Source organism: Antennarius striatus, chromosome 24, assembly GCF_040054535.1.
Source record: "Antennarius striatus isolate MH-2024 chromosome 24, ASM4005453v1, whole genome shotgun sequence".
Classification (NCBI taxonomy): Eukaryota; Metazoa; Chordata; class Actinopteri; order Lophiiformes; family Antennariidae; genus Antennarius; species Antennarius striatus.
The window spans coordinates 5,132,899-5,157,077 of NC_090799.1; the positions used below are offsets into that span (position 1 = coordinate 5,132,899).

General features: G+C 49.7%; 5 protein-coding genes across 10 annotated transcripts; 3 read left to right on the top strand and 2 right to left on the bottom strand.

Annotated features, from left to right (window-relative positions):
- The first annotated feature begins 285 nt into the window (after positions 1-285).
- LOC137591277 (high affinity cGMP-specific 3',5'-cyclic phosphodiesterase 9A-like) lies at positions 286-3,744 on the top strand. 3 transcript variants are annotated; one of them, XM_068309174.1, is made up of 14 exons: positions 286-517; positions 705-854; positions 1,030-1,069; positions 1,156-1,258; positions 1,365-1,501; positions 1,585-1,644; positions 1,734-1,911; positions 2,428-2,550; positions 2,626-2,718; positions 2,787-2,854; positions 2,922-3,024; positions 3,100-3,204; positions 3,384-3,530; positions 3,602-3,744. In XM_068309174.1, the coding sequence occupies exons 1-14, from the start codon at positions 430-432 to the stop codon at positions 3,677-3,679; spliced, it is 1,473 nt and encodes a 490-aa protein (XP_068165275.1). In that variant the 5' UTR covers positions 286-429; the 3' UTR covers positions 3,680-3,744. The 3 variants fall into 3 exon arrangements, with proteins under 3 accessions (XP_068165275.1, XP_068165274.1, XP_068165276.1); XM_068309173.1 differs by having other exon boundaries at positions 2,428-2,718; XM_068309175.1 differs by lacking the exon at positions 705-854 and having other exon boundaries at positions 2,428-2,718.
- A 103-nt stretch (positions 3,745-3,847) lies between these two features.
- On the bottom strand, positions 3,848-10,399 carry clcn4 (chloride channel, voltage-sensitive 4). Of its 2 annotated transcripts, XR_011034637.1 has the most exons (13): positions 10,243-10,399; positions 9,750-9,904; positions 9,537-9,636; positions 8,939-9,126; positions 8,568-8,690; positions 8,284-8,490; positions 8,051-8,131; positions 7,303-7,848; positions 6,997-7,183; positions 6,437-6,835; positions 6,148-6,364; positions 5,609-6,062; positions 3,848-5,413 (listed from the first exon to the last, which is right to left on the bottom strand). XR_011034637.1 is itself a non-coding variant. In XM_068309160.1 (12 exons), exons 1-12 carry the CDS (start codon positions 10,256-10,258, stop codon positions 5,972-5,974), a joined length of 2,310 nt encoding a protein of 769 aa, XP_068165261.1. In that variant the 5' UTR covers positions 10,259-10,399; the 3' UTR covers positions 3,848-5,971. The 2 variants fall into 2 exon arrangements, 1 of the variants encoding a protein (XP_068165261.1); XM_068309160.1 differs by having other exon boundaries at positions 3,848-6,062.
- Positions 10,400-10,716: 317 nt separating this feature from the next.
- ephx2 (epoxide hydrolase 2, cytoplasmic) lies at positions 10,717-14,967 on the top strand. Its single transcript, XM_068309170.1, has 18 exons — positions 10,717-11,042; positions 11,417-11,495; positions 11,576-11,738; positions 11,847-12,040; positions 12,119-12,241; positions 12,372-12,443; positions 12,553-12,648; positions 12,838-12,916; positions 13,027-13,061; positions 13,200-13,226; positions 13,480-13,565; positions 13,644-13,755; positions 13,884-13,958; positions 14,048-14,090; positions 14,154-14,256; positions 14,433-14,502; positions 14,577-14,657; positions 14,736-14,967. The coding sequence occupies exons 1-18, from the start codon at positions 10,939-10,941 to the stop codon at positions 14,880-14,882; spliced, it is 1,689 nt and encodes a 562-aa protein (XP_068165271.1). The 5' UTR covers positions 10,717-10,938; the 3' UTR covers positions 14,883-14,967.
- A 357-nt stretch (positions 14,968-15,324) lies between these two features.
- LOC137591271 (zinc finger protein OZF-like) lies at positions 15,325-19,622 on the bottom strand. Of its 2 annotated transcripts, none has more exons than XM_068309163.1 (3): positions 19,128-19,622; positions 17,550-17,921; positions 15,325-16,898 (listed from the first exon to the last, which is right to left on the bottom strand). In XM_068309163.1, exons 1-3 carry the CDS (start codon positions 19,183-19,185, stop codon positions 15,568-15,570), a joined length of 1,761 nt encoding a protein of 586 aa, XP_068165264.1. In that variant the 5' UTR covers positions 19,186-19,622; the 3' UTR covers positions 15,325-15,567. The 2 variants fall into 2 exon arrangements, with proteins under 2 accessions (XP_068165264.1, XP_068165265.1); XM_068309164.1 differs by lacking the exon at positions 19,128-19,622 and adding an exon at positions 18,068-18,192.
- A 173-nt stretch (positions 19,623-19,795) lies between these two features.
- LOC137591278 (uncharacterized) lies at positions 19,796-24,100 on the top strand. 2 transcript variants are annotated; one of them, XM_068309177.1, is made up of 3 exons: positions 19,796-20,206; positions 20,622-20,984; positions 22,396-24,100. In XM_068309177.1, exons 1-3 carry the CDS (start codon positions 20,140-20,142, stop codon positions 23,454-23,456), a joined length of 1,491 nt encoding a protein of 496 aa, XP_068165278.1. In that variant the 5' UTR covers positions 19,796-20,139; the 3' UTR covers positions 23,457-24,100. The 2 variants fall into 2 exon arrangements, with proteins under 2 accessions (XP_068165278.1, XP_068165277.1); XM_068309176.1 differs by lacking the exon at positions 19,796-20,206 and having other exon boundaries at positions 20,336-20,984.
- The last annotated feature ends 79 nt before the right edge of the window (positions 24,101-24,179 follow it).

Below are 24,179 nucleotides of genomic sequence, written 5' to 3' on the forward strand. Positions count from 1 at the left end.
ATGGTTGTTTGTCCCACGTCAGACGCCGTAGAGCCGGTCTGGACGCGCGCTCTGACGACCCCTGGTGGTGGTGATGAGGAACAGCATAAGGGCGGAACCGGGCCTGAGGAAGACTGGAGGGATGCAAGGAAAGAGGAGGAAGGAAGGAAAGGATTAAATAAAATGAATAACTAAATTAAATGAATTACATGAATAAAAAACGAATTAATTCTTCTTGAAATAAAATCACGTGAACCAAATTCGACTTTAAACCAACCAGAACCTTCCAAACTGAGGTCACATGATGAAGGACCTGCCCACCCTGGGGCCTGGGGGGTAGAGCCTAGGGGGCGGGCTGTCTGTCAGCTGCAGGTGTCAGCTGCAGGTGGCGGCTGATGTCAACAGGAGTCGCACCGTCGGTGGGCCAGGTCCTGTCTGCTCTGCACTGGGATGGCGACCAAAATCATTCACTTCCTGGTCCACGGACGGCGGGAGCATGCTGAATTCAGACCGGACTGCTCTGCGGCAGACATGAGAGGTGAGCCCCACCTGTCAGAGACCGAATGGTGTGTCCTTAGAATAAGGAACCAATCACACGTGAGCATCGACACATGTGATGGCGGTCATTCGCTCATAGCGGTTGACATGTCAGAGGACGGCCCCATGGTAGGTTGGCTCTCAGAAACAGACCGCAGTCAGGGTTCTGACTGAGGACAACCTATCAGATCTGTTCCAGGCAGCGGCAGAGGCGGAGCCTCATGACATCCTGAAGCTGTACGACGCCAACGGCAGCCTGGTGAACATCACCCCCCGGCTGGAGGCCAATGGCGAGGATGCCTACTACCGTCTGGAGGTGGTGGCGTCAGATCTGAAGGGTAGGGCAGTCCTCTATCTGTCCATTCATCATGAAGCCCTGGGGAACCAGCTGCTCTGCTCTGGAGGCCATGTGATCCGAACCATTTGGGTTGCGATCACACGACTAGAAGACCGTAGCTCTGCCTGAGAGGCAGTGCTTCTGATTGGTTCAGCTTCTTCCTCCTGTGTTTGCAGGTTTGGGGATGCCCCTGGAGTTGGACAACATGGAGCACAGGTGAGGATCTTCTGCAAGGTGAGTTTGTGGGGGGAGGTGTGGGGACGGGGTGAGGGGGCAGGAATCATGGATGTCTCTGCCCCCAGGCTGCACCACCTGGAGAGGAGAGTGATTGAGGAGGTGGGGGACGTTCCCGAGGTCCTCCATGAGCTTCAGATTCAGGTGGAGTCCTTCAAAAAGAAGCTGGAGGTTGGTGTCTTACACCACAATCAGGAAGTGGGTGTGGGCTCTGACCCCACCTCCAGGAGGCAGGGGGTGGGGGTCAGAACCTCTAAAGATGACTTCTCCCTGTCAGAGTCTGGAGCACATGAGCTGGTTGGGTCTGTTCAGGACCGACAGAGACCTGCACCTCGCCCACCCGAAGCCACCGACCCCTCAGCCGAGGGCGCGGGAGGGATTGCAAAAGGTCCGCAGGAGGTTCCTGCACATGAGGTGGGCGGGCCTGTTGCATGACATCATCGTTTGTTGCATCAGAGAGGATGTCACGCCCTCGTGTCCTCTTTGTGTTGCCGTAGCTCGCTGCAGCTGACAGAAGACATCAAGGAGCACCTGAAGACACCCCTTTTTGATAACTGGTAGGTGAAGACTCAGGAGACAGACTGGGCCCACAACGGAGCCCTGCGGGACACCGCAGATCCACTCACATCTGTGGTTCTGTCAACAGGCAGTGGGAGGAGTCAGAGCTGCTGGTGCTGCTCCAGCTCATGTTCAACGACCTGGATTTCCTGGCGCTGTTGTATATCGAGCCTGACGTCCTGCACAACTTCCTGTTTGACGTCTACCGCCACTACAACGACATCCCCTTCCACAACTTCAGGCACTGCTTCTGTGTCACCCAAATGGTACAACTGGGGGCGAAGGGAGGGGGTCATAGGTGTCAAAGACACGCCTCAGCCTCAACGCTGATGTTTGATTACGTTGTTACAAGGATGTTTACTGTCAACAGGAAACCTAAACAACCAATCAGCAATCAACAAAGAGTGAAAAAAATAGATTCCATGACAGATATGACTTTAACCTACGATGAAAAATAGATATATAAATATGAATATCAAAAATGTAAACACATCAATACAAAATATAGACATACAATATAGTTATTAATCAAATGCAATAATATGAACATGAATGTAAATAAAATATAAATGTAAATTTAATACATACAGTATATATTATAAATATATGAATATAATAGAAATATATATATATATATCGTGATACAGTATGTATATAGTTATAAATATAAATAAATATAAATGTTATGTATTTAGTATTTACACTTATCAATAATAATTATAAGTATAAATATATAAATATATATAAATATAAATAACACAAGAAATAAATGTACGTTTCAGATGTACAGCCTCATCTGGCTTACGGATCTCCGCACAAAATTGCCGCCACTGGATCTGTTGGTCCTGCTGACCTCGACTCTGTGCCACGACCTGGACCACACTGGCTACAACAACGCATACCAGGTGCCGACCCCACCCTTATATCCAGGTACTGGTCCATGTCCCATCACCGTGTTTCTTCTTGTCAAACACCAACAGATCAACGCTATGACCGACTTGGCCCTCCGCTACAACAACCAGTCCCCGCTGGAGAACCACCACTGTACGATGACCTTCGGCATCCTCTCCAAGGTAAGACCACAATCGGTCAGCGTATTGATCACCAACTGATCAATCAACCCAACATGTTGGTTCTGCAGCCAGAGTGCAACATCCTTAAGAACCTGAGCCACCAGCAGTACAGACACGTCCGCGCTGGACTGATCCGGTGAGCCTCTGATATCACTTCCTGCTGTCGATCGCGCTTCATTCCGCAGTTGATGAAGTCTTTTCAGGTGCATCCTGGCCACTGACATGGCGAGACACAACGAGATCCTCCACCAGTTCAGGACCCTGCATCCGGTGTTCGACTTCACCAACAAGGAGCACAAAGAAGTGGTAAAGAATCGAACAGCACCCATCTCCTGTAGCACCCCACGGGAAAAGGTAACACACCTCTTCTTCTTTTGCCAGCTGATGAAGATCATGGTGAAGGTGAGCGACATCTCCAACGAGGCGAGGCCGCTAGCAGTGAGCGAGCCATGGATGGACCGTCTGCTGCAGGAGTTCTTCAACCAGGTTCCTTCAGGAAGCTAGTCCAAGTTGACTGTTAGATAAGTCCTTGACAGTCTAGTAGGGAGCCTACCATGGGATGTTCTTAGATATCAGGTCAAACTATAGGACTCATTTTGTGGATGGGGTGGGGCAAGGGTTACTAGGGTTACCGCTTCAGCCCTGACTGCTGTTCTGTTATGCAGAGTGACACAGAGAAGCTCAAAGGACTTCCTGTGGCCCCCTTCATGGACCGAGACCAAGTTTTCAAACCCTCGTCTCAGATCAGCTTCATCCAATTTGTCCTCCTGCCGCTCTTCACCGAGCTCACCAAGCTGTTCCCCTGTCTAGAGGTAAGGGTTCATGACCCCATCTGAAGAGCTGGTCCCGCTGCCAACTCTTAAAACTGCTGTTTGTTTCCTAGCAACACATTCTGAAGCCGGTGCAACAGGCTCTGGAGTACTACTCCAACATGGACAGGGCCATGAAGCAGAAGGAGTAGGAGGAGACAGAAGCCTGAGGAGGAGTGTGAACTGTTTTCATACCAAAGATGTTTTCTAGCAGCAAGTATCGAGTAGCAGCAGCTGTGTGTTTGGTGTATTCTGGGTACATCTTGTATTCTGGGTGTGTTCTGGGTGTGTTTAAGCTGTATTAAAGAACACAACCTCTCTGACAGTGAACACAAAGGTTTATTTATCAGGTCATCTACAGATGAAAGTGCAAATGTTTTTCTTTTTCTGACCCGGTAACGAATCCAAGTCCCCGGGTTCCCTTCATGCAACACTTTAAACACATCCGGACCCCATCCGGATCCTCCTCACACCTGGATTCCCTCAGTTTACAGTAGTCATGACGGCCGATATGGACCATGAGAACATTTACGACCAGCTCCCTTCCCAGGATCCTGCAGCCACTGTAAGGCTGAGTCCACATCATCAGCTGAAGAGTCTCAAGTCTGATGCTTGATCCTTGATCAGATCCAGGTCTGAGTCTTGAACAGACCGATCAGACCATGTGTCTTTAAATCAAATCATTTTCACAGAACAGGTCTGAGAACAGATCAGAGAACACAGGAGATGATGTGAACACAGCAGAACACATAGTACCGTATCTGAACCATGTGGATCAGGTTCCACACATTAATTCACTTCATGATTATGTTGTACAGGACAGGAGCAACTGATGAAGTCATGTCCTGACAGGAAGCTGCATCTGATGATCATCTCTGTCTGTAAAAGTGCTTCAAAATGTCTGTTGATGTGATTAAGCGCTTTACAAATAAAAGCTGATTATGTCACGTTCTGACAGCAGAAATATGATTGGTGCACTGACATCAACACAAACACGTTACTATAAATATGGCGATAGACAAGCAGCATCATAAAGATCAGTAGTTTCTGAGGTTACATCAGGTCAATGACCCTAACAGTCCACAGAAGCATCAGTGACGCCTGAGCAGAACGGCCACACCTCACCTGAGCCCTCTTATTGGTACCTGCTGACGTGTTCTCAGACAGGTTAACTCTTTAATGACCACAGGTTACATTCACATTGAAACCAGGGGGGCATTGACAACTTCACGCCATTGTCATGTGACTAATTAGCTGACTGGTCACTTATTTTCTTGGTTGACGTTAGCTTTGCATTTTTACTCGTACTAGGTACTGACTCCATCTGAACTTCCTTAGCAACTAAAATGTTCTGCCTGAAGCCAGCATCCACGAAGCAAGTCCTGCTTCTAGAAAGTATTACAGTAGTCAATCATTGAGGAGGCAACAACCACAGAAGTCCAAGGGAATGTCTTCTTAGGATGAGTCAGACGACATTGTGACGACTTCCTCCTGCCCTCTACTAGTTGTCACAGACAACTGTCACACTGGGTTACTATAGAGATCCAAAAAGCTGTCAGACCAGGAACAGGTCTGGGACCAAACCAGCATCCAACCATCCTCCAGCTAAAATGGATTTTCTGCATCATAAATGTACCAATCAGCTGATTTACTCCTTATGAACTTCTCAGCCGAACCAGGACTGTTGGGTCATCGAGTCTGGTCCACGTTTCTGTCAGCTGTTGCTTTTTTAGTGGTTGTTGTTTTTTTAGTGGTTGTTTACTTGGAGTGTTTTCTGTCAGTGCTTGTTTACTTGGGGTGGCTCCTTCTGTGGTGGTCTGGGCACCTGAGGCAACTCAGGTAAAGGGCAGGTAAAGACCATGATGCATCTGGTTGTGGTCAAGGTTCTGTTGGTCAGAATTAGGACATCATCACTTGATTGATAGCAACTTCTCTGATTGGTTTCATTCATGTGTTTGAAACACAAACATTTCATCACTGATGACGTCATCTGGTTGACCTCATTCTGCACTGGGCGGATCATACCGTTAGCCTGGTGATGTCACTGAACTCATCATTTAGTGTGGGAGTCGTGCACAAACCTTATGGTCTGACGAGAAATAAATAAATATATTTGAGAAGATGAGTTCTGAATGTCGACGGGTCCATAGGTCCACCACACTGGACTGGTGGTCATGTGACTGGTTGGACCGCCGCTGTCAGACAGTTTGCCCTCCGTTGGCAGCAGGAGTCAAAATCGTCCATGATTGGCTGCAGACGTCTGTCCTCCATGGGGTTGGACATGTTCACGCAATGAGTCAAAGCGCTGTGCTTTGACGTGTGGAGAAGCTGGGAGGACATGACGGGAGGGCGGGACTTGCCTGTCAGAAGGTGGGCGGGACTTTACAGTAACATCACACCGCTTCATATTTACATCACTGGCGGGGCACGGCTCTTCTCTCTGACTAGTTGAACATGATGGACTCTGGGTCCTGGTTCATCATCTGAGCCATGTGACGCAGGACATCCTTCTTGGTGATGATGCCCAGGAGACGTCTGAACAAACACAGACAAGGACAAAGGTCAAGCCAGTTCAGACAGGCAGCCCATGAGATCTTTGAGGGTCTCTAAACCTCCTTACCCACTCCTGGTGACCAGGCACTGGCGAAGACCCAGCTTGCGGAAGATGTCCACCACTGTCTCCATGGGCGTGTGGTCGGTGACGGTGAAGGGGCTGAGGTTAAGGATCCGCCGCAGCTTCAATGGCTGAGGGTTGCTGGCCGGCAGTTGTGGCGCGTCTTCAGTGAAGTAGACCACTGAGCTGCTCACCACGCCGTCCTGCTTCTGGCGCGCGTTTTCTGTAGGCGGAGGTGTCAACTACAACATGACTCGCCCTGGACAGGAAAGAAAAAACACTTACGCTAACTTACTGATGGCCAGGGTGAGGTCCCGGCGCTGAACGAAGCCAATCAGCCGCTCTGACTCCCTGGAAACCACCACCGGGAAGCCGTTGTAATCGGTGTCCTTGATGAGTGCCTCCACGTCCTCCACAGTGGTGGCGTCCTGGGTGAGGACAGCCAGAGGGGGGTCATTCCTACGTGGCCGCATCACATCAGTGGCAAGGGTGCGGTGGGTGAACTCGTCCCTGACGTCCAGGTAGGGGTAACCGTTGAGCTGGATGTGAGACTCATAGATGCCCTCCTTCCCGAAGGCGTCCGCCACCCACTTGCTGGTGACGGCGGCGGCCATCAGGGGGACGATGTACTCCAAACCGCCGGTGAGCTCGAACATGATGACCACCAAGGAGACAGTCATTCTGGTCACCCCCCCTGAATATTTATGTACAAGACATTAAATTTTCCATTGGTCACAAAAAACTGATCAACCCAACAACAACTTTAAAAAGGTTTGTAGCTGCTAGCTAACAGCTGCTGGTTGTTAGCTAGCGGGGCTTTAATGTCGAATTTGCTCAGTCGATCTTTTTACCCACCCAAACACGCAGCTGCTCCCACCATGGCGTAGAGTCCAGGTGTGACACAGTCAGCGCCAGGCCGGCACCAGTTCTTGAAGATGATCCAGTCGTGGTGGTGGTACGCCATCTGTTCCACGGCAATCCCAACGATCCGACCGGCGATGGCTCCGACTGCCATGCTGGGAATGAAGAGACCGGACGGGATCTGGAGAGGAAACGGACCCGCTTAAGAGGAAGGCCAAACATTTTGTTCACTGTGTTGGTACAGTCGGGTCCTGAAGTCTGGATGATAATCAATCCTGACCGATGCTTCCTTACACTGACCTTCATGCCAAAGGTGAAGATGGTGATGACGATCTTGAAGACGAGAGCAAGGGCGAGCTGCCACAGGGCGTTGTAGACGCCGGGTCCCGCCGGGCGGTCTGGGATGTCGTCCACCGGCCGGCTCATATTTGAGTTGTTGATGTAGTCACAGAGCTGTGACGACTCCAGGGCGCCGCAGTCGTTGAAGAGCTCCGAGATCAGCTCGCTGGTGCTGCGGCGGGTGTACGGGTTGGGATACGCCAGCACCGCGGTGATACCCGTCACAGCGATGACCTCCAGGACCGGATACCTCCCCAGCTGGGTGGTCTTCCTCCGCCGGCACCATGCAATGTTGGCACGAATAAAGAGCGTTCCCCAGAGACCGCCGAAAACACCCAGAAGGATGAAGGGGACTAACTCAGCCATGTACCACGGCGTGTGGTACTCCACGTAGAACAGAACCAGACGGCTGTTGCCAAACGGGTTGATGGAGCGCAGGGTGAACGCAGCAACCAGGGCGGCGAAGAACGAACGCCACAGCGTCTTCAGAGGGAAGTAGTAGCTGACCTGTAGAACAAACAAGACCACGTGACGCGGACGTAGACAGGAAGGACAGAAAACAGGACGGACATCTTGAAAATTGACTGGACTTCCTCCAAAAAAACACTAAATGAGGAAGACTCTTCAGAGAAGGAGGGAGGAGGAGCAGCGGTATTAGATCATACAGACAACCCAGGAGCTCAAAGATGATGCTGGACTTTGAACAAACCTCCTCCAGGCTGAACAGGACTCCTCCAATAGGGGCACCAAAGGCAACCGACACCCCTGCTGCCGCTGCCGCTGACAGAACCTGAAAGGTCAGAGGTCAGTCATGAAACGTCATCATGTGGGGAAACAAGTGTTTATCAACTTCACAGGCGCTAAAAGTGGTACCAGATGTGTTTTAGGTCCCAGATGTAACTATTCCACAGGGGCTGCTCAGGTGTGTGATTGCCCTCTCACCTCTCTGCGCTTGCCTTCATTCTTGCTGTACTTGGAGAAGAGGCTACAGAAGAGGTTTCCACAGCAACAGGCCACATGGACCAGAGGCCCCTCCTTCCCCAGACTGAGACCTGATGACACCGCCAGAACCAGGGTGACCGTCTTGATAAGCAGGGTCCATTTCCCCAGGTAGCCCCGAATGATGAAGCCACTGAGGATGGTCTTGATCTGAACAGAGTAATCAGATTACTTTGTGCTGACGCCTTCGTGCAGACCTGCTCCTCAGGTGTTTGGAGGTGGCTCACCTCGGGAATCCCTGAACCACAGGCGTACGGAGCGAAGACTCGAACCAGCGACACGGCCAGGAAGGAGAAGAGCAGAGCCCAGAGGACGTACAGGAAGTAGTTCAAGACGTACGCACCTCCACCCTGGAGGAAGAGCATCAAACAAACAACCTTTTAGGAAGTCTCCTCGTCCTCTAACTTACCACCTGTGACACAAACAGCAAGCTTCATGACCGTCACAACTGATGACATCACACATCAGAATGGTTCAGGTGTGAGGGGCGGAGACTTCAGGTTCTGATGAACCATCAGTGGAACCAAACCCTTTAATATCCCAACTGGATCACAATCACATACAATCAAACCAGGTTGTCACTGAAGGTCTGTCTAACCTGGGCGTGGCCGGTCATCAGCTCCGCCCACTTCTGCCACTGCGGACACTTGTCCCGGTCGTCGAAGGTGGTCTCACTGGACGTCCAGCAGCACTGCTCGTGGCTGTACCAGAAGGTGGAGAGGCACACGCCCTCCTTTAGGTCTGTCATCCAGTCCACCGCCAGGTCGATCACGCCAGCCAGCGTCCCTGAGGAGGTAGCACGGGTCAGCAGGTCCACAAAGAGGTCAGGGTTTGGTGCAGGAGAGTGTCAGTCCATGGGCCGCGGGCTGAGGGGTTTGTCAGAGTGGAACCACCACAAAGTGGAACCGCCCCTCTGCCTGATGGATCTAAGAAGACATCAGGTTGTTTTACCTCCACCTGGTTACCATGACGATTAGAGATGACAGAGAACAGGACCCCTGATCCAACCCTGTTGTCTCCAGAAGAGTCGTCATTATAACCAGGTGGGGGTCCAAAATTCCAGTTTTAACATTTCAACTTAAGCGTAAAACAACCCGACGTCCTCTTAGATCCAACAGGAAGGGGGCGGTCCCACTCCACGAACCCTTCAGCCGGCGGACACGGTCTGCTATCAGGTCCCCCCAACCCAGACTGACCTGACAGGAGTCCGATGAGCAGCATCACCACCCATCCGGACCACGCGTCCAGAAGACTCTTGATCAGCTCCCAGAGGGACTCCTTGCTCTTACTGGTGATCTGATAGATAGACAACAACAGGAAGTGATGTCACAGGGGAAAAAAACCACATTCAGGTGCGGCAGGTCATTTACAAGCCCGGGGGGGGGGAAAGGACTCTATGAACCAAGGACCTTGCGGTGGCGGTCCGTGTCCCTGGACTTCTCCCTCAGCCAGTCGATGGTGTGAAAGTCCTCGTAGGTGCCCACGTCAGGAAACGGCTCGTCCAGGAAGTCCATCAGGTTTCCTGCTCCATTGATTTCCTCTACAGGCGTGGCACCGCTGATTCCTGAGGGGTGGGGGGGCACCATCCGTTAGTGTCAGGCCAAACCCACCCCTACCCAACCTCTACGGGGCTGAGAGCACCCCCGTCCGACCCCCCCATTATTAGTGTGATTGTTGTTGTCTGATAAAAATCAATAAATCAGTCTGGTTTAAGTTCGGGTTTCGGGTTAGGTTTGAAACAGACTGCAGTGATTTCACCATATCGATCAACCAATCAATCAGTCCGAGTGCGAGCGACAGGCGTGAGGGTCCCCGTTTCCCGTTAGCTGCTCTGGACATAACGGTCTGTCAAGGCCAGCTGCTCCGCTAGCATTAGCGTCGCGCCCCCGAGCCGTCTTTTACCTTCACCGGCCTCCATTTCCGTTCCGTTCTCGGTACACGGGCCGGAAGAGGTTCTTCTGGATCACTCACGTAGTTACTGTTGACTTCTTTTATTCATTTTAGTGCGTAAACATTTACACGTACGTCAAGGACTACTTCCCACAATGCACCGCGTACAGTAAGTATCGCGATACTTGGCGAGTTCACGTTGTGGATCAAAGATCGTCTATTCAATTTGACAGATTGATGGATTATTTTTATATATTATTTTATATGTTATTATTATATATTTATCAGCATTTTCTGAGCAGTTAGCAATTTGCAAAACGATAATAAAAAAAACAAAATAAAACACACCAGACGTTTTAAACAGAGGGTCTACAGGGGTCTCCATATTCAGTGAAAAGAATGACTAAATTCAGATATTTATGACAAGACTTTATATATTTTATGAAATGAAAGTATAAAATGTTATTTTGAAAAGAACCAGATTCAACTGAATACTTGTCAGACTGACTGAACCATGTGGTTAAATGTTCTGCCAGGTGAAGCGACGCAGGCGTGGAGCTCCACCCCTTCCAACCTGCTGTCTTGTCATTGGTCGATGCTCTTTCATAAACTGTTCCTGGGCAGTCCCTAGGTGACCGGTTGAAGTCCAAAAACTGAAGCAGACACTCCTGCAGCTTGTCTCCTGCCAGATCACTGAAACCTGCTGAGATGGAGGAGAAGAAGAAGGCCGTCCTCTTCAACCTGTGGGGGGTGGTCGTTCCCTGCAGACAGGAAGTCTTCCACCAGCTAGAGGAGCGACATCACCTGCCAGGGTGAGTCCCGGTCTCCACTGCTCTTTACTGTCCTCACCACAGAGAAGGTTTCCATGTCTTAAACCGCCGCTGTTGCTCCTTCCTGTTTCTATTTGAAGCGGTGACTGGTGTCACATGACCTCCAGGGCATGGTCTGCTGCTGTGCTGAGTGATATTGCATGGTCTGAACATACACAGCGTCTGTATACACTGCTGCCTGCTAATCGCTAATCGGAGTGCTAACGCTTGCGAAACACCAGTAGAACATTGTTATCTCACGTTTAGCCACCTGGCCACGCCCCAAATGACCTTTAGACTGAGCTGCAGGTCCGATGACCTCAGTGTGAAATGAGGAATTAATCCTGCCTCCAATTCACGGTGTGTGATGTTCTTAGTGGTTTCCTGTCCAGCGTGACGTCCCCAGGAGACAGCGCCATGAGCCGGGCGGAGAGAGGGGAGGTGACGCTGTCTCAGGTGAGCCTGTGTCTGGGGTGGAATGCTCACAAGTCCCGCCTCGGTTGGTTCTCACCCTCACCTTTGTTTCCTGTGTGCAGATGATCCCAGCATTCCAGGAGGAGTGTGTGAAGGAGGCCCAGGTAAGGGGTGTGGCCCTGCCCTCTGATTGGTCAGTCACAAGCCTGATGGACGAGCTCAGAGAGGCGATGATCAACGTCCACCCAGCTGTGATGAAGACTGTCAACAGCCTGCGTCACAGTGGTGGGTCAGAATGCATGGGTCCCCTCAGACCCCATCAGACCTGAGGAGACCCCTCTTCATCAGTTTCTTACTTTCTTTAAAGGTATCTGGGTCTCTCCATCCAATCAGGGTTGCTGACCGCGGTCCTGGCTAATCACTGGATAGATGACAGCGCGAGTGGAACTTGTGGTACGGCTCACATTCTATCTGTCCTGGGAAACCACTTTGACCTGGTCCTCCAGTCCTGTCGCTCAGGACACAAAGTCCCAGAGTCCTCTCTGTTCAACTCTGCTCTTCAGCACCTGGGGGTGACATCACAACAGGTGAGTGCAGGTAACACACAGGTGGCTGTAGGTAACAGACAGGTGGCTGTAGGTAACCCAGTTTTGATCTTTTTTCAGGCTCTCTGGTTGGATGCTGATGAGGAGGGTGTGAAGGAGGCAGAAGGGGTGGGGATGAAGGCCATCCTGGTGGAGGATGTGGGCAGAGCTCTGACCAAGCTGAGCAGCTTTACTGGAGTCCAGGTGTGAGCAACTGGAGGAGGTACCTGACTGTACAGGAGTAAAGAGGAACTAACTTTCTTGTGTGTGTGTGTGTATGTGTGTGTGTGTATGTGTGTGTGTGTGTGTGCGCGCATGTGCGTGTGTGTGTTAGGCTGTTGGAGCAGACAGTCCTCCCCCCTCCTGCCGCCCTGATGAAGTCTCCCATGGATACGTCTCCATCAGGGTAAGAATCAGAGTCACATGACCCACCTGGAACAGGACTGACAATGATACGTGTGTGTGTGTGTGTGTGTGTGTGTGTGTGTGTGTGTGTGTATGTGTACATGCTCCAGCCCGGTGTGAGGACTCACTATGTGGACATGGGCTCAGGTCCACCGGTTCTGCTGTGTCATGGGTTCCCTGAGAGCTGGTTCTCCTGGAGGTACCAGGTAACTCCTCGTGGGTCCAGAGTTCTCGCCCACATATTTTTAACTCTTCATGGCTCTGATAGGTGCAGTGGCAAGTGAATACTGCCATATAATATGGGGGGGTCTACCTTCCTGCAGGGTCCAGTGAAACCCTGATTTCTACCAGAACCCCTGAAGCAACGTTAATGATTAAGGTTCTGTCTCTGGCAGGTACCTGCGTTGGCAGCTGCAGGGTTCCGGGTCCTGGCGCTGGACATGAAGGGCTATGGAGAGTCCACAGCGCCCCCAGGTGGGTGAACACATGAAGGACTCCCATGATGTCATCGCAACTTGAAATCATGTTCAGGTGCAGGTTGTTTGGCTGAGCTGAAGGTTCTGTCTGATTCTTGTCCACCACAGATATCGAGGAATATTCTGCAGAGCAGCTCTGTAAGGTGAGAGTTGACAACACATACCCGTGTGGACGGTGACACCTGAGGCTCCACCTTCATTCAGCCTCTTTAATCTGATTCGTCGCCCCAGTTGATGTCATCAACCGTATTTCATTAAATAAACAGCTGTTTCTGTTTCAGGATCTGATCACATTCATGGACAAGATGGTGAGTCGTTGTCCATGACATAGTCTGACCTCTGTACGCCTCATTACATGGTAAAAATAAACCTGCAGGAACAGACTCAGGTAAAAGTAAACCTGCAGTAATGAGTCAGGTAAAAGTAAACCCTTAGGAACAGACAAAGGTAAAAGTAAACCTGCAGGAACGCTTCAAGTAAAAGTAAACTCTTCACAACAGACTTGAGTAAAAGGAAACCCTTACAAACAGCCATCTGAACATCAGTTGATGATCTTTCCAGATGTTACCCCGGGTCACACTGGTGGGTCACGACTGGGGCGGCTTCCTGGTGTGGACCATGGCTCAGGCGTATCCAGAGAGAGTCAGGTGATCACACGTTCTGACTCGTTGACTCGCTCCTGGAAGTAAATCCTGGGTTAACTGTGCCCTTCCCTGTGCCTGAAGAGCCGTAGCATCGCTCAACACGCCCCTGTTCAGGGCCAATCCGGGGGTTTCTGCTGCACAGATGCTCCAGAACGTTCCCGTGTTCGACTACCAGAACTATTTCCAGAAGCCTGTGAGTCCGCATAAAGCATGCTAATATGCTAACACTTAAGACCCATGTACATGACACATGCTGGCTAGCTTAGCATACTGACGGAACAGATGGCTAGATCAGCTAGGAAATGTTTCTGTGTGCTATAGGGGGTGGCCGAGGCCGAGCTGCAGAAAGACCTGGACAGAACCTTTAAGATCTTCTTTTTCAGCAGCGATGAAGGAGTGAGGACACACACACACACACACACACACACACACACACACATAGACGCACACAAACCCTGGACCAACTGTTTGATGTGTCCCCCCAGGGGAAGCGTCCTCTTCTGAAGACGTCAGGAGTCTGTGCTCGAGGTGAGACCGGGACAGGACCGCCTCCTCAGGTTCGGAGCACCAGCTGATGTGTGTGTGTTCCAGGAGGTCTGTTTGTGGGCCTGCCAGAGGAGGTTCCCCGGAGCGCCATCCTGACGGAGACGGCCCTGCAGTACTACGTCAGCCAGTTCAAAGGCCAAGGTTTCAGGTCCGATTCAGCTCCTTATGTTGCTACCCTTGTCAATAAGTTCTGTCACAAAAGTCGCTCTAGACCAGGTTCTGGACCTGTCAGATGTTACAGGTCGATGGAAGAACAGGATGTGTCCCAGTTTGATCAGAACAGTGTTCTTGAATATAACCCATGGTGCTGTCTCTGTTCCGCAGGAGGCCATTGAACTGGTACCGGAACGGCGAGGCCAACCTGACCTGGAGAAGCTCTTTCCACAGCAGGAAGGTGGGTTCCAGCATCACCACAAGCTGGCCTAGGTGGTTCTGATCTGGTTCATGGATTCCCTGTTTTTTTATCAGCTGCTCATGCCTGCACTGATGGTCACTGCTGGTAAAGACCCAGTTCTACTGCCGTCCTTCTCCAAGGGGATGGAGGACTTGGTGAGACAAAGAACCACGGGCATGTCCATCATTCGTTACTGATTGGTAACTAGCTGATGGATCATTTATTAATTCCAGATCCCAAACCTGACCAGAAGACACATCGAGGAGTGTGGACACTGGACCCAGATGGAAAGACCCACTGAAACCAATAGCATCCTGGTCACCTGGCTCCAGGAAGTACACCGGAGGGAGCAGCACCCGACCGATGCCCCCAGACTGTGAGGGAGGAAAAGGGAGGAGGACCGCTGATCAAACAAGCCTTCTTGTCATTTCTGCTCTTTAATGAATAAAGTTGAACCTCTCGCAAATAAAAGAAAAATATTTGTTTCATTTCAATTTAACAAAAATTTTAGACAAACCTGAAACTTGACCTGCCTGGAATCTGACCAATCATCTGTGTGAACAGCGACCTCAGCTGAACGGAGGTCTGAACTGGCAGCAGTGGGAAAGATGAAGGTGCAAAGCTCCACAGGTAGGTCCAACTTGACCATGACTCAGCAGTATCTCCACACACTGGAAAAAGCTCCAGGTGGAGAAGAGCTGGACATCAGTGAAGCTCGGACAAGCCCGCGTGGCTTGGACACCAATGTGCCTTAAACGTGCTAACGTGGCACCGGACAAAAACTCATAGGGTGATCAATAAAACATTCAACTCTAAGAAATGAACGTCAGAGGAATACTTGTCTTTAATAAAGAAACAAACAACACTTGTTTACAGACAGCAAACATACAGACCACAACGGGCACAGAGTCATGGAAACACGTCAGTTGTTCAAAAGCTAGAATGCTTCTCACGCAGTGGCTGATGTTATGAATGTTTAAACCACATCCAGTTCCTCAAATTCCTGCGGCTGACATTCACCGGTGGCTCCTGGCAGGTTAGTCCAAGTGGACGTTGGTTCATTTCTTATTTCCTTCGGACGCTCTCGCCAACACATTTGTGTTTCTTAAGGTTGGCAAGCCGCGTGAAGCTTTTATCACAAACGTCACAGCTAAAGGGTTTCTCCCCTGTGTGGACAATCAGGTGTCTTTTCAGAGTCCTCCTCTCTCCAAAAACTTTCCCACACTCGGGACAACTGAATGGTTTCTCTCCACTGTGGATGGCCAGGTGTCTCTTCAGAGTCCTCCTCTCTCCGAATCGGTTACCACAGATTGAACAGCTGAACGGTTTGACACCCGTGTGAACATTCAGGTGTCTCTTCAGAGTTCTCCTTGCACCAAACACCTTACTACAAACAGAGCACCTGAATGGTTTGTCTCCAGAATGAACGTTCAGGTGTCGCTTCAGCGTTCCGCTATCGCGGAAGCCTTTGCCACAGATGGTGCAGCTGAAAGGTTTTTCCCCGGTGTGAGTCCTCAGGTGTTTGGACAAGTTGTGCCGGAGGCTGAAGGAGGCGTGGCAGACAGAGCAGCTGAAAGGTTTCTCCCCGGTGTGGACCCGGAGGTGGGCCGTCAGATTGGAGCGCTGAGCAAATAGTTTGCTGCAATGAGGGCAGCTGAAGGGTTTCTCTCCCGTGTGGATCCTCATGTGCTGTTCCATCTCCGTCTTGCGGGCGAATCCTTTCCCACACACGGAGCATGTGAAGGGTTTCTCGCCCGTGTGGACTCTCATGTGTCTCACGACCTCCACGTTGAACTGAAATGTCTTCTGACAGACGGAGCAGCTGAAACGTTTCCCCTCGGTGTGAAGCCTCATGTGAGTCATGAAGGACTTCTTCCTGGAGTACTTCTTACCACAAATGGAACACGTGAAGAGCTTCACTGCTTTTCCAGAATAACGCTCACTTTCTTCCTCATTGGTCCGTGGGCTTAAACCCGACGAACGTTTCCTGGTCTCCCAGTCACGACTGTCATCAGTGCCGGGTTCAGACGACAGTGACGTCTCCTCTTCAGTATGTGCTTCTAGTGGACTTTCTGGATTCAAGTCCTCATCTGGTTCTGGTCCTCCACAGTCTTCTCCATCAGACTCGTTCTTCATCTCCTCAGTGTGATGAAGCTCTGAGGCCTGAGAATCCGCTTCATCGTCTTCACCCTTCACAGAGGCAGGACTGAACCTGAACTGGGTGATCTCGGCCTCCTCTAGCACGTGAAGCTGTTCTTCTTCCGGACCGGTCCACAGTTCCTCCTGTTCCTCTTTAATGTTTGACAGTTCTGGGGTATCATCCTGGTCCAGACTGGGGCTCCAGTCCCGCTGCTGAGGAGGAACCTCTTCAGGACTGTGCGGCAGCAGCTGGACATCTGTGGGGGTCAGAGACAGAACCGTTGGAACTCTGGCCACCACTTTACTCGAACGCAGTTTCAAATTGAGTCAAAAAGGAAAACCGTTGTTCTCGAGTCCTCTACAGACCAATTCAATGTGTCAACAGTTCTGAAAACCCACAAACCTGAGGACACAACAGTTCCCCCTTAGAAGTCACTGCTGTTGGTTAAGTCCCTACAGAGGAAGTCACAGCAGCTCAGACTGATTGGCGCACCAATGACCAATGGAGCCCTGATTGGGTCAGTGGTGCCATAATTTGGTCAATGGTTCCCCAATAGAGTTAATGGTGACCCAGTTGGGACAATGGTTCCTCAATTGGGTCAATAGTGCCCCTGATTAGGTCAATGAAGGCCTGATTGCATCATTGGTGCCCTGATTGGGTCAATGGAGTCCCGATTGGGTCAATGGTGCCCTCATTGGGTGAAGCATACCAGTAACAGTGCAATGGCCTTCTGACTGTGAGACACTGAACACTGGGCCTGCTGCACATTTCTGCACAAACGTTGGAAGAAGGAAAAGAGGAGAAAGAGTGAAATGCTCCAGAACCCAGAGAATGAACCATTCCAGGGTCGTGTCGTCACAGTAACAACCCATTATATGAAGGCTGTGGGGTGGAGCCAAACCTTTACCTTCTGTATGAAACCTTGTGTGGTCCAGTCCAGATAGCTTTACTCCTGGATTCAAGTCCCTGTCTGGTTCTGGTCCTCCACGTTCCTTCCGATCAGACTCATTCTTCATGTCCTCGGCGTGATGAAGCTGTGTGACCTCAGGTTCCTCTTCATCCTCTTCCTCACCCTTCACAGAGACGGTACTGAATGTGAACTGGGTGATCTCATCCTCCTCAGGCCCGTGAAGCCCTTCTTCTTCCGGACTGGTCCACAGTTCCTCCTGTTCTTCTTTAATGTGTAGCAGCTCTGAGGGGTCGTCCTGATCCAGACTCGGGCTCCAATCCCGCTGCTGAGGAGGACCCTCTTCTGGACTGAATGGCAGCAGCTGGATGTCTGTGGAGGTCAGAGACAGAACCATATGAACTCTCGCCACCACTTTATTAGAGCACAGTCTCAAATGAGGTAAAGAAGGACGACCCTTGTTCTCCAGTCCTCCACAGACCAGTTCAACATGCCAACAGTTCCAAAATCCCACAAACCTGAGGACACAACCGCTCCTCTTTAGAAGTCACTGCTGTTGGTTGAGTCCTTACAGAGCAGTGTTTTGGTTAGCGTGGGTCCTTGTGTCCTTGAAGCACATTTCTTGACTGGGAAGCACGATCAAAAAACAAGTTTGTGTCCTGGGACACAAACTTTAAATACCTACAATAAAAATTACTTACAATAAAAAATTTTTTTAATGCTTTTTCCACAATACAATATTTGGAAAAAATGCACTTCCATTCAAAAAAAAAAATTCACAATTTATACATTTCCTCACTTGAATTTCCAGCCTGGATATTGCCATTATGTCTTGATCTCGTGCGAGTTTCTCGTCACGAGCCACACCTGTTCAACTCAGCCTCATCAACACTGACCAAACGGCAACATAAAGTCTGCTCATTTTACACGCTACAGTGAGAAAGCGACTTGTGACTTCCTGACTAAAAAACAACCAAAATTTAATGAAGAAAAAGAGATGGATATTACTGTGGACAGTACGGATAGACGCAGAAGTAGCCACCTGAAAACCTTCAAAAATCCAAACAGTTGTACCGCAATGGACGTGATTGTTTCCATGGGTGAGGCATTGCTAAATGTCAGCACACAAAACAAAATAATGAGAGACAGAACACTGATGACATGTTCAATGTGTCACGAGGTGTGTTCTACATTCCTCCTGGTCAGGTATTGGTGTTGTGTTTCATGTCAGGGGTTTGTGGGGACAGGATTGACTCAGGAGTGTCAGGTCGGCCACCAGGAGTGTCTGGTGATGGTATGGTCTCATGATGAAGAAGAGCTAGGTGAAGAAGATGTTCACAGTGGGGGGAAACCTAACTGTGGCAGCTGAAGACCTGGTGCTGAATCAGGCCTGTGGTTGAAACCTGTCTCCGATATGTTTTTTGCACTCAGACCGGATGTTCACAGGTAGGGCGGTTAACAGGTCTTAAGCAGTTTGTGCATGTCATCATCATCATGTCCTACTTTTAGCTCGTCCAGGGAGTGAGTGTTAGCATGGCTCAGTAACTTCCGGATAGAACATCCCTGACGTGAACCAACCTGCTCCTCGTGGGCCTACATGAGGCTTGTAAAGTGCGTCCGGTGGTTGTAGCGACATGTGGATCGCCGTACCTCCGTCGGGAACGGTTCCTCCGCTCCGGTGTGCGCCGCCGTTTCCAGCGGAGAAGCTAAGTTAGCTTCGTTGGACAGCAGGGAATGATTCTCCCGTGGAACATCATCACACAGAGAGAAGAACACATCACCCAATTACACAGATCCATCAGGGGCAGGGCATGTCGGCATTTTGTCTCTGGGAGGAATCCACGGTAGTCTCTCCTGACGCGACCTAACCGTGAAGCCGAGCTGCGTTGTTTCCGGCTGACACGCCGCGCTTAATACCTTTAGCATCTTCGGCTAGCAGGGCATCAGACTGGCGTTAAAGGTTAAAAAATCTAACCAGCAACATACAGGTTGTCCTGGTTCACTTTGTGGCGAACTGATGATCGGAACGACAGACGGCTAGCACGTTAGCTACCGGAAGAAGCTGCAGCTTCCTCTTCTTCTTCCTCCAGTTTAACGACGCATTACACCGGATGTGGCATCGACGAGCATCTACAGGACAAGTTATTGATTAACACAATATTCACTAGCTTTGGGTACTACGTTAGCTTCAGTGAATGTTATTGTGATTTAATAAAGTAATTGTTTAACTTGTTAGGTGTTACTTTGGTAAAACGTCGGTCACTTCTGATCCGGTCGTGTGAAAATGCTTTTATCTTGAAAATCCGGACACCGATCCGGAAGTATGACAACTTCCTGGATAGCGGTCGACACCCCGTAGCCCATCGGTGGCAGCAAGGAACCTGTAGAATCCATTCGTTTGGATTATCCTGTTTTTGGAAAATCTCCCGGGATGATTCGGCTAAAATGATCGCTTGTTAGCCACATATGCTAAAGGATTTGAGAGATAGCCTCGCTGCTGCTGTCCGACGAAGCTAATGTCGCTAAAGTAGCCTGCTAGCTGGAGACAGACGGTCGTTCGTGTTCTGGTTTATGAACATCTGACGCATCGATGAGTCAAATATCCCGCAAACCACTGGACACAGTTTTCCAGCCTCACGTCACCCCAACCAAAACAGGTTGGTTCCCCACAATGGAACCCCGTGGACGCAGATCCACTGAGAGTTCTACTGGTCCGGACCATTCAAAGCGTTCAGAGCTGAGTCTATTACTAGTGAGTGTCATAGTAGTATAGGTTGATCGCTGAGGCCACTATGGGACGTGCTTTGGGGCAATAATGACCTCATTGGTACTGTGTAGGGGTGGAGAAGATATTTGTGAATCATCAATAGTGAAGTGCAGTGATCAGATGACCAGGAACACAGAACTCTCATTGCATCAGCAGGAGTGTTCCAGACCCTCCCCTGCCAGAACATCCAGTTGTTTCCTGTTCAGCTGAGCTCAGGAATTCAGAATCAGACCTTATGTTGGTTCCACTGTTATGTGTTCTATCCTCCAGCTGCAGTCTAACGGTTCTGCCTCTGACCTCCACAGATGTCCAGCTGCTGCCACTCAGTCCAGAAGAAGTTCCTTCTCGGCAGCAGAACTGGAGCCCCAGTCTGGATCAGGAGGAGCCCCCAGAGCTGCCACACATTAAAGAAGAACAGGAGAAACTGTGGCCCAATCTGGAGGAAGAACGGCTCCATGGATTGGTGGAGACTGAGATCACCCAGTTCACATTCAGCCCCGTCTCTGTAAATGGGGAAGAAGAGGAACCTCAGGCCTCACAGTTTGATCATGCTGAAGACATGAAGAACAAGTCTGATGGAAAGAACCATGGAGGACAAGAACCAAACGGAGAGTTTAATCCAGGAGTGAAGCTATCAGGACTGGACAACACAAGGCTTCATACTGAAGGTAAATGTTTGGCTTCACCCCACAGTCTTAATATTATTGGCTGTTACCATGACAACATGACCCTGGAATGGTCCATTCGGGGGGTTCTGGAACGTTTCACTCCGTCTCCTCTTATTCTTGTTCCAAGCATTTGCCAGAAATGTGCAGCGGGCATCAGGTCCAGGGTTCAGAGGTCAACCCAACACTAATTGATTGTCACTGCAGTGACCTCTGGGAGATTTTCTTGACGTTGGCTCACAAAGTGTTCAAGTCTGGGCCTCTTCTACATTTTCAACTGGTTTCTCACAGTTAGAAGCACTGTAACCGGTATTCTTGACCTGATCAGGTCATCATGGACCTGATCAAGTCACTATTGACCTGGTCAGGGCACCATTGACCCAATCGGCGCAACATTGACCCAGTCAAAGCACCATAATTGGTGCCCTGATTGGGACAGTGATGCCCCAGTCGTGTCATTGGTTCCCTGATCGGTCTCAGCTGCTGTGGCTGAACAGCGGATGAAAATTTTAAAGCCTCGTATTTTTAAAAAGGTTTTAGAAATAAAAAAGATGTAATGCTGGGTTTTTTTTTCCACATTTGCTTTTCATTCAATAGTTTTCTTTGCCTTTAGTTCATATATTCTCCTGTGGACACTGCACCAAGTTGACAAAGCCTTCTCCAAACAATTGTCTATAAGCTGTACTCTTATTATTTTGTTGTGATGGCTGACATTTAGCCATGCCTCACCCAAGGAAACAATCGCGGTACAAATTTTTGGATTTTTGCATGTTTTCGCATGGCTTCCAATGCGTCTTTATCTGTACTGTCCACAGTAATATCTGTCTCTTTTTCTTCATTAACTTTTTGGTCAAGAAAGCACTCATTATCACAACTCATTGCTCTCACTGCAGCGTGTAAAATGAGCAGACGTCAGGTTGTTGTTTGACAAATTTTGATAAGGCTAAGTCACGCAGGTGAGGCTCGTGACAAAAAATTCGTGCAAGCTCAAAACGTCATGGCGATATCCTGGTTAGAAATTTAAGTGGTGAAATGGATAAATTATGAATATTTTTGTTGAACGGAAGTGCATTTTTTCTCAGTATTATATTGTGGAAAATTAATAAACTTTCAGTATTTCTTATTGCAAGTATTTAAAGCTTGCGTCCCAGGGATGCATGTTGTCTGATGATCGTGAGTCCTTGTCAAAAAGTGTGCGTCAAAGACGCAAGTACGCACGCTAACGAGAAGTCTGCTCTGTGACTTCTAAGAGGGAACGGTTGTGTCCTCAGGTTTGTGGGTTTTCAGAACGGTTGACACGTTGAACTGGTCTGGAGGACTGGAGAACAATGATTGTCCTTCTTTACCTCATTTGACAGCTGCACTCTCATAAAGTGGTGACCAGAGTTCTAATGGTTCTGTCTGATCTCCGCAGACGTCCAGCTGCTGTGGTTCAGTCCAGAAGAGGTTCCTCCTCAGCAGCAGGACCAGAGCCCCAGTCTGGACCAGGACAATCTCCCAAAGTTCCCACACATTAAAGAGGAACAGGAGGAACTGTGGACCGGTCCGGAGGAAGAAGGGCTCCAGGGGCCTGAGGAGGCTGAGATCACCCAGTTCAGGTTCAGTCCCGTCTCTGTGAAGGATGAAGAAGAGGATCGTCAGACCTCACAGCTTCATCACGCCGAGGACATGAAGAACGAGTCTGATGGAGAGGAATGTGGAGAACCAGAACCAGATGGGGACTTGAATCCAGACAGTCCTTTAGAAAAAGATAATGATGAGGAGACATCACTGTCCTCTGAACCTGCCACTGATGACAGTCATGACTGGGAGCCCAGGAGACCTTCGTCGGATTTAAGCCCACGGACCAATGAAAAAGGAAGTGAGTGTCATGCCGGGAAAGCAGTGAAGCTCTTCACGTGTTCCGTTTGTGAGAGAAAGTACAGCTGGAGGAACTCATTGATGATTCACATGAGACTTCACACTGAGGGGAAAAGTTTCCACTGCTCCGTCTGTCAGAAGGTTTATCCGCGGAGGGGAGATGTTGAAAGACACATGAGAGTCCACACCGGCGAGAAACCCTTCGCTTGTTCTGTCTGTGGGACGGGTTTTGCACGAAACAGTACTTTGAAGGAACACATGAGGACCCACACTGGTGACAAGCCCTTCAGCTGTCCAGTGTGTGGCTTAAGATTCACGCAGAGCTCCATCCTGACAACACACCTCCGGATCCACACTGGGGAGAAACCCTACAGCTGCTCCATCTGCCACACCTCCTTCAGCTTCAGAGGGACGCTGTCCAAACACATGAGGAAGCATTCAGCGGACAAACCCTTCAGGTGCTCCATCTGCGGCGCTGTATTCACCCGGCGCTCGGCTCTGACAAAACACGGCAAGCTTCACAGCCAACAAGGCTTGTTTGTGTGCTCGGTGTGTAACGCCAGTTTCAGCTTCAGAAGCAGTCTGGTTCAACACATGAGGATTCACACCGGATAGTCAGTTGCTTTGGTCACGACCAGTTGCCCCCAACATGTTCCACAAGCCGGTTCAACGTCAGACGGTATGTTCACAGACCAGCGGATAAATACAACAGAATTAAACAATACGACCAACATAAAAACTGTTTTTTTCTAAATATAATAATAAATGTGAATCTAATGTGTATTGACTTTACTAGCAGCATTCTCATGGCGTCATGCCAACATTTGTTTTTTTTGGATTTGCTAGCTAGGGAATTCCAGTTTAGCGGTAATTTATTCTGTGTTAGCAGCCGGAGCGGCCCCTTTAAGAAGGTAGTCATGTGACCAAGGCAAGCATCTTGACAAATGTCAAGAGTGACTCAGACAGATGTGGAGGAGAGCATCTGCTCATTTTAAAGAAAATTTGAGAATCAGAGAACATATAAACAAAAATAATGTCAGTTCTGTATTCTTTCTGTGCGGCCCGGGTGACCAGTTACCATTTGACCCAAGGACTGGTACCAGTCCACGACCCTAAGGTTGAGGACAACTTATTGCGACAACAAAACCAACAGGTGATGCTGTTGCCATCAGATGAACTTCCTAATAGCCAATCACAGACTGGTGTGGCGTTAGCTGTGTAATTAATCCTGATACTTGAAATAAATTGTCTGAAACACTCCCAGGTGTCCAGTTACGATGTCATCGTCCACCTGTGTGTCAGTGTCATTTAGTGTGTGTCGGGTGCGGACACGGCCTC

What these genes read in the sequence shown, in the direction of transcription:
- LOC137591277 (XM_068309173.1), top strand. Translation starts at nt 430, where the DNA reads ATGGCGACCAAAATCATTCACTTCCTGGTCCACGGACGGCGGGAGCAT. An exon ending in CCTTCAAAAAGAAGCTGGAG is followed by an intron (nt 1,259 to 1,364) that starts GTTGGTGTCTTA and finishes TCTCCCTGTCAG; the next exon opens with AGTCTGGAGCACATGAGCTG. An exon ending in ACACCCCTTTTTGATAACTG is followed by an intron (nt 1,645 to 1,733) that starts GTAGGTGAAGAC and finishes TTCTGTCAACAG; the next exon opens with GCAGTGGGAGGAGTCAGAGC.
- clcn4 (XM_068309160.1), bottom strand. An exon ending in GCTCATCGGACTCCTGTCAG is followed by an intron (nt 9,127 to 9,536) that starts GTCAGTCTGGGT and finishes CTACCTCCTCAG; the next exon opens with GGACGCTGGCTGGCGTGATC. An exon ending in TCCTGTTCAGCCTGGAGGAG is followed by an intron (nt 7,849 to 8,050) that starts GTTTGTTCAAAG and finishes TTTGTTCTACAG; the next exon opens with GTCAGCTACTACTTCCCTCT.
- ephx2 (XM_068309170.1), top strand. Translation starts at nt 10,939, where the DNA reads ATGGAGGAGAAGAAGAAGGCCGTCCTCTTCAACCTGTGGGGGGTGGTC. An exon ending in TGGGGGTGACATCACAACAG is followed by an intron (nt 12,041 to 12,118) that starts GTGAGTGCAGGT and finishes ATCTTTTTTCAG; the next exon opens with GCTCTCTGGTTGGATGCTGA. An exon ending in GCAGCTTTACTGGAGTCCAG is followed by an intron (nt 12,242 to 12,371) that starts GTGTGAGCAACT and finishes TGTGTGTGTTAG; the next exon opens with GCTGTTGGAGCAGACAGTCC.
- LOC137591271 (XM_068309163.1), bottom strand. Translation starts at nt 19,185, where the DNA reads ATGTCGCTACAACCACCGGACGCACTTTACAAGCCTCATGTAGGCCCA. An exon ending in TGTAGGCCCACGAGGAGCAG is followed by an intron (nt 17,922 to 19,127) that starts GTTGGTTCACGT and finishes TGACCTCCACAG; the next exon opens with ACATCCAGCTGCTGCCATTC. An exon ending in CACAAGGTTTCATACAGAAG is followed by an intron (nt 16,899 to 17,549) that starts GTAAAGGTTTGG and finishes TGACCCCCACAG; the next exon opens with ATGTCCAGCTGCTGCCGCAC.
- LOC137591278 (XM_068309176.1), top strand. Translation starts at nt 20,552, where the DNA reads ATGTTGGTTCCACTGTTATGTGTTCTATCCTCCAGCTGCAGTCTAACG. An exon ending in CACAAGGCTTCATACTGAAG is followed by an intron (nt 20,985 to 22,395) that starts GTAAATGTTTGG and finishes TGATCTCCGCAG; the next exon opens with ACGTCCAGCTGCTGTGGTTC.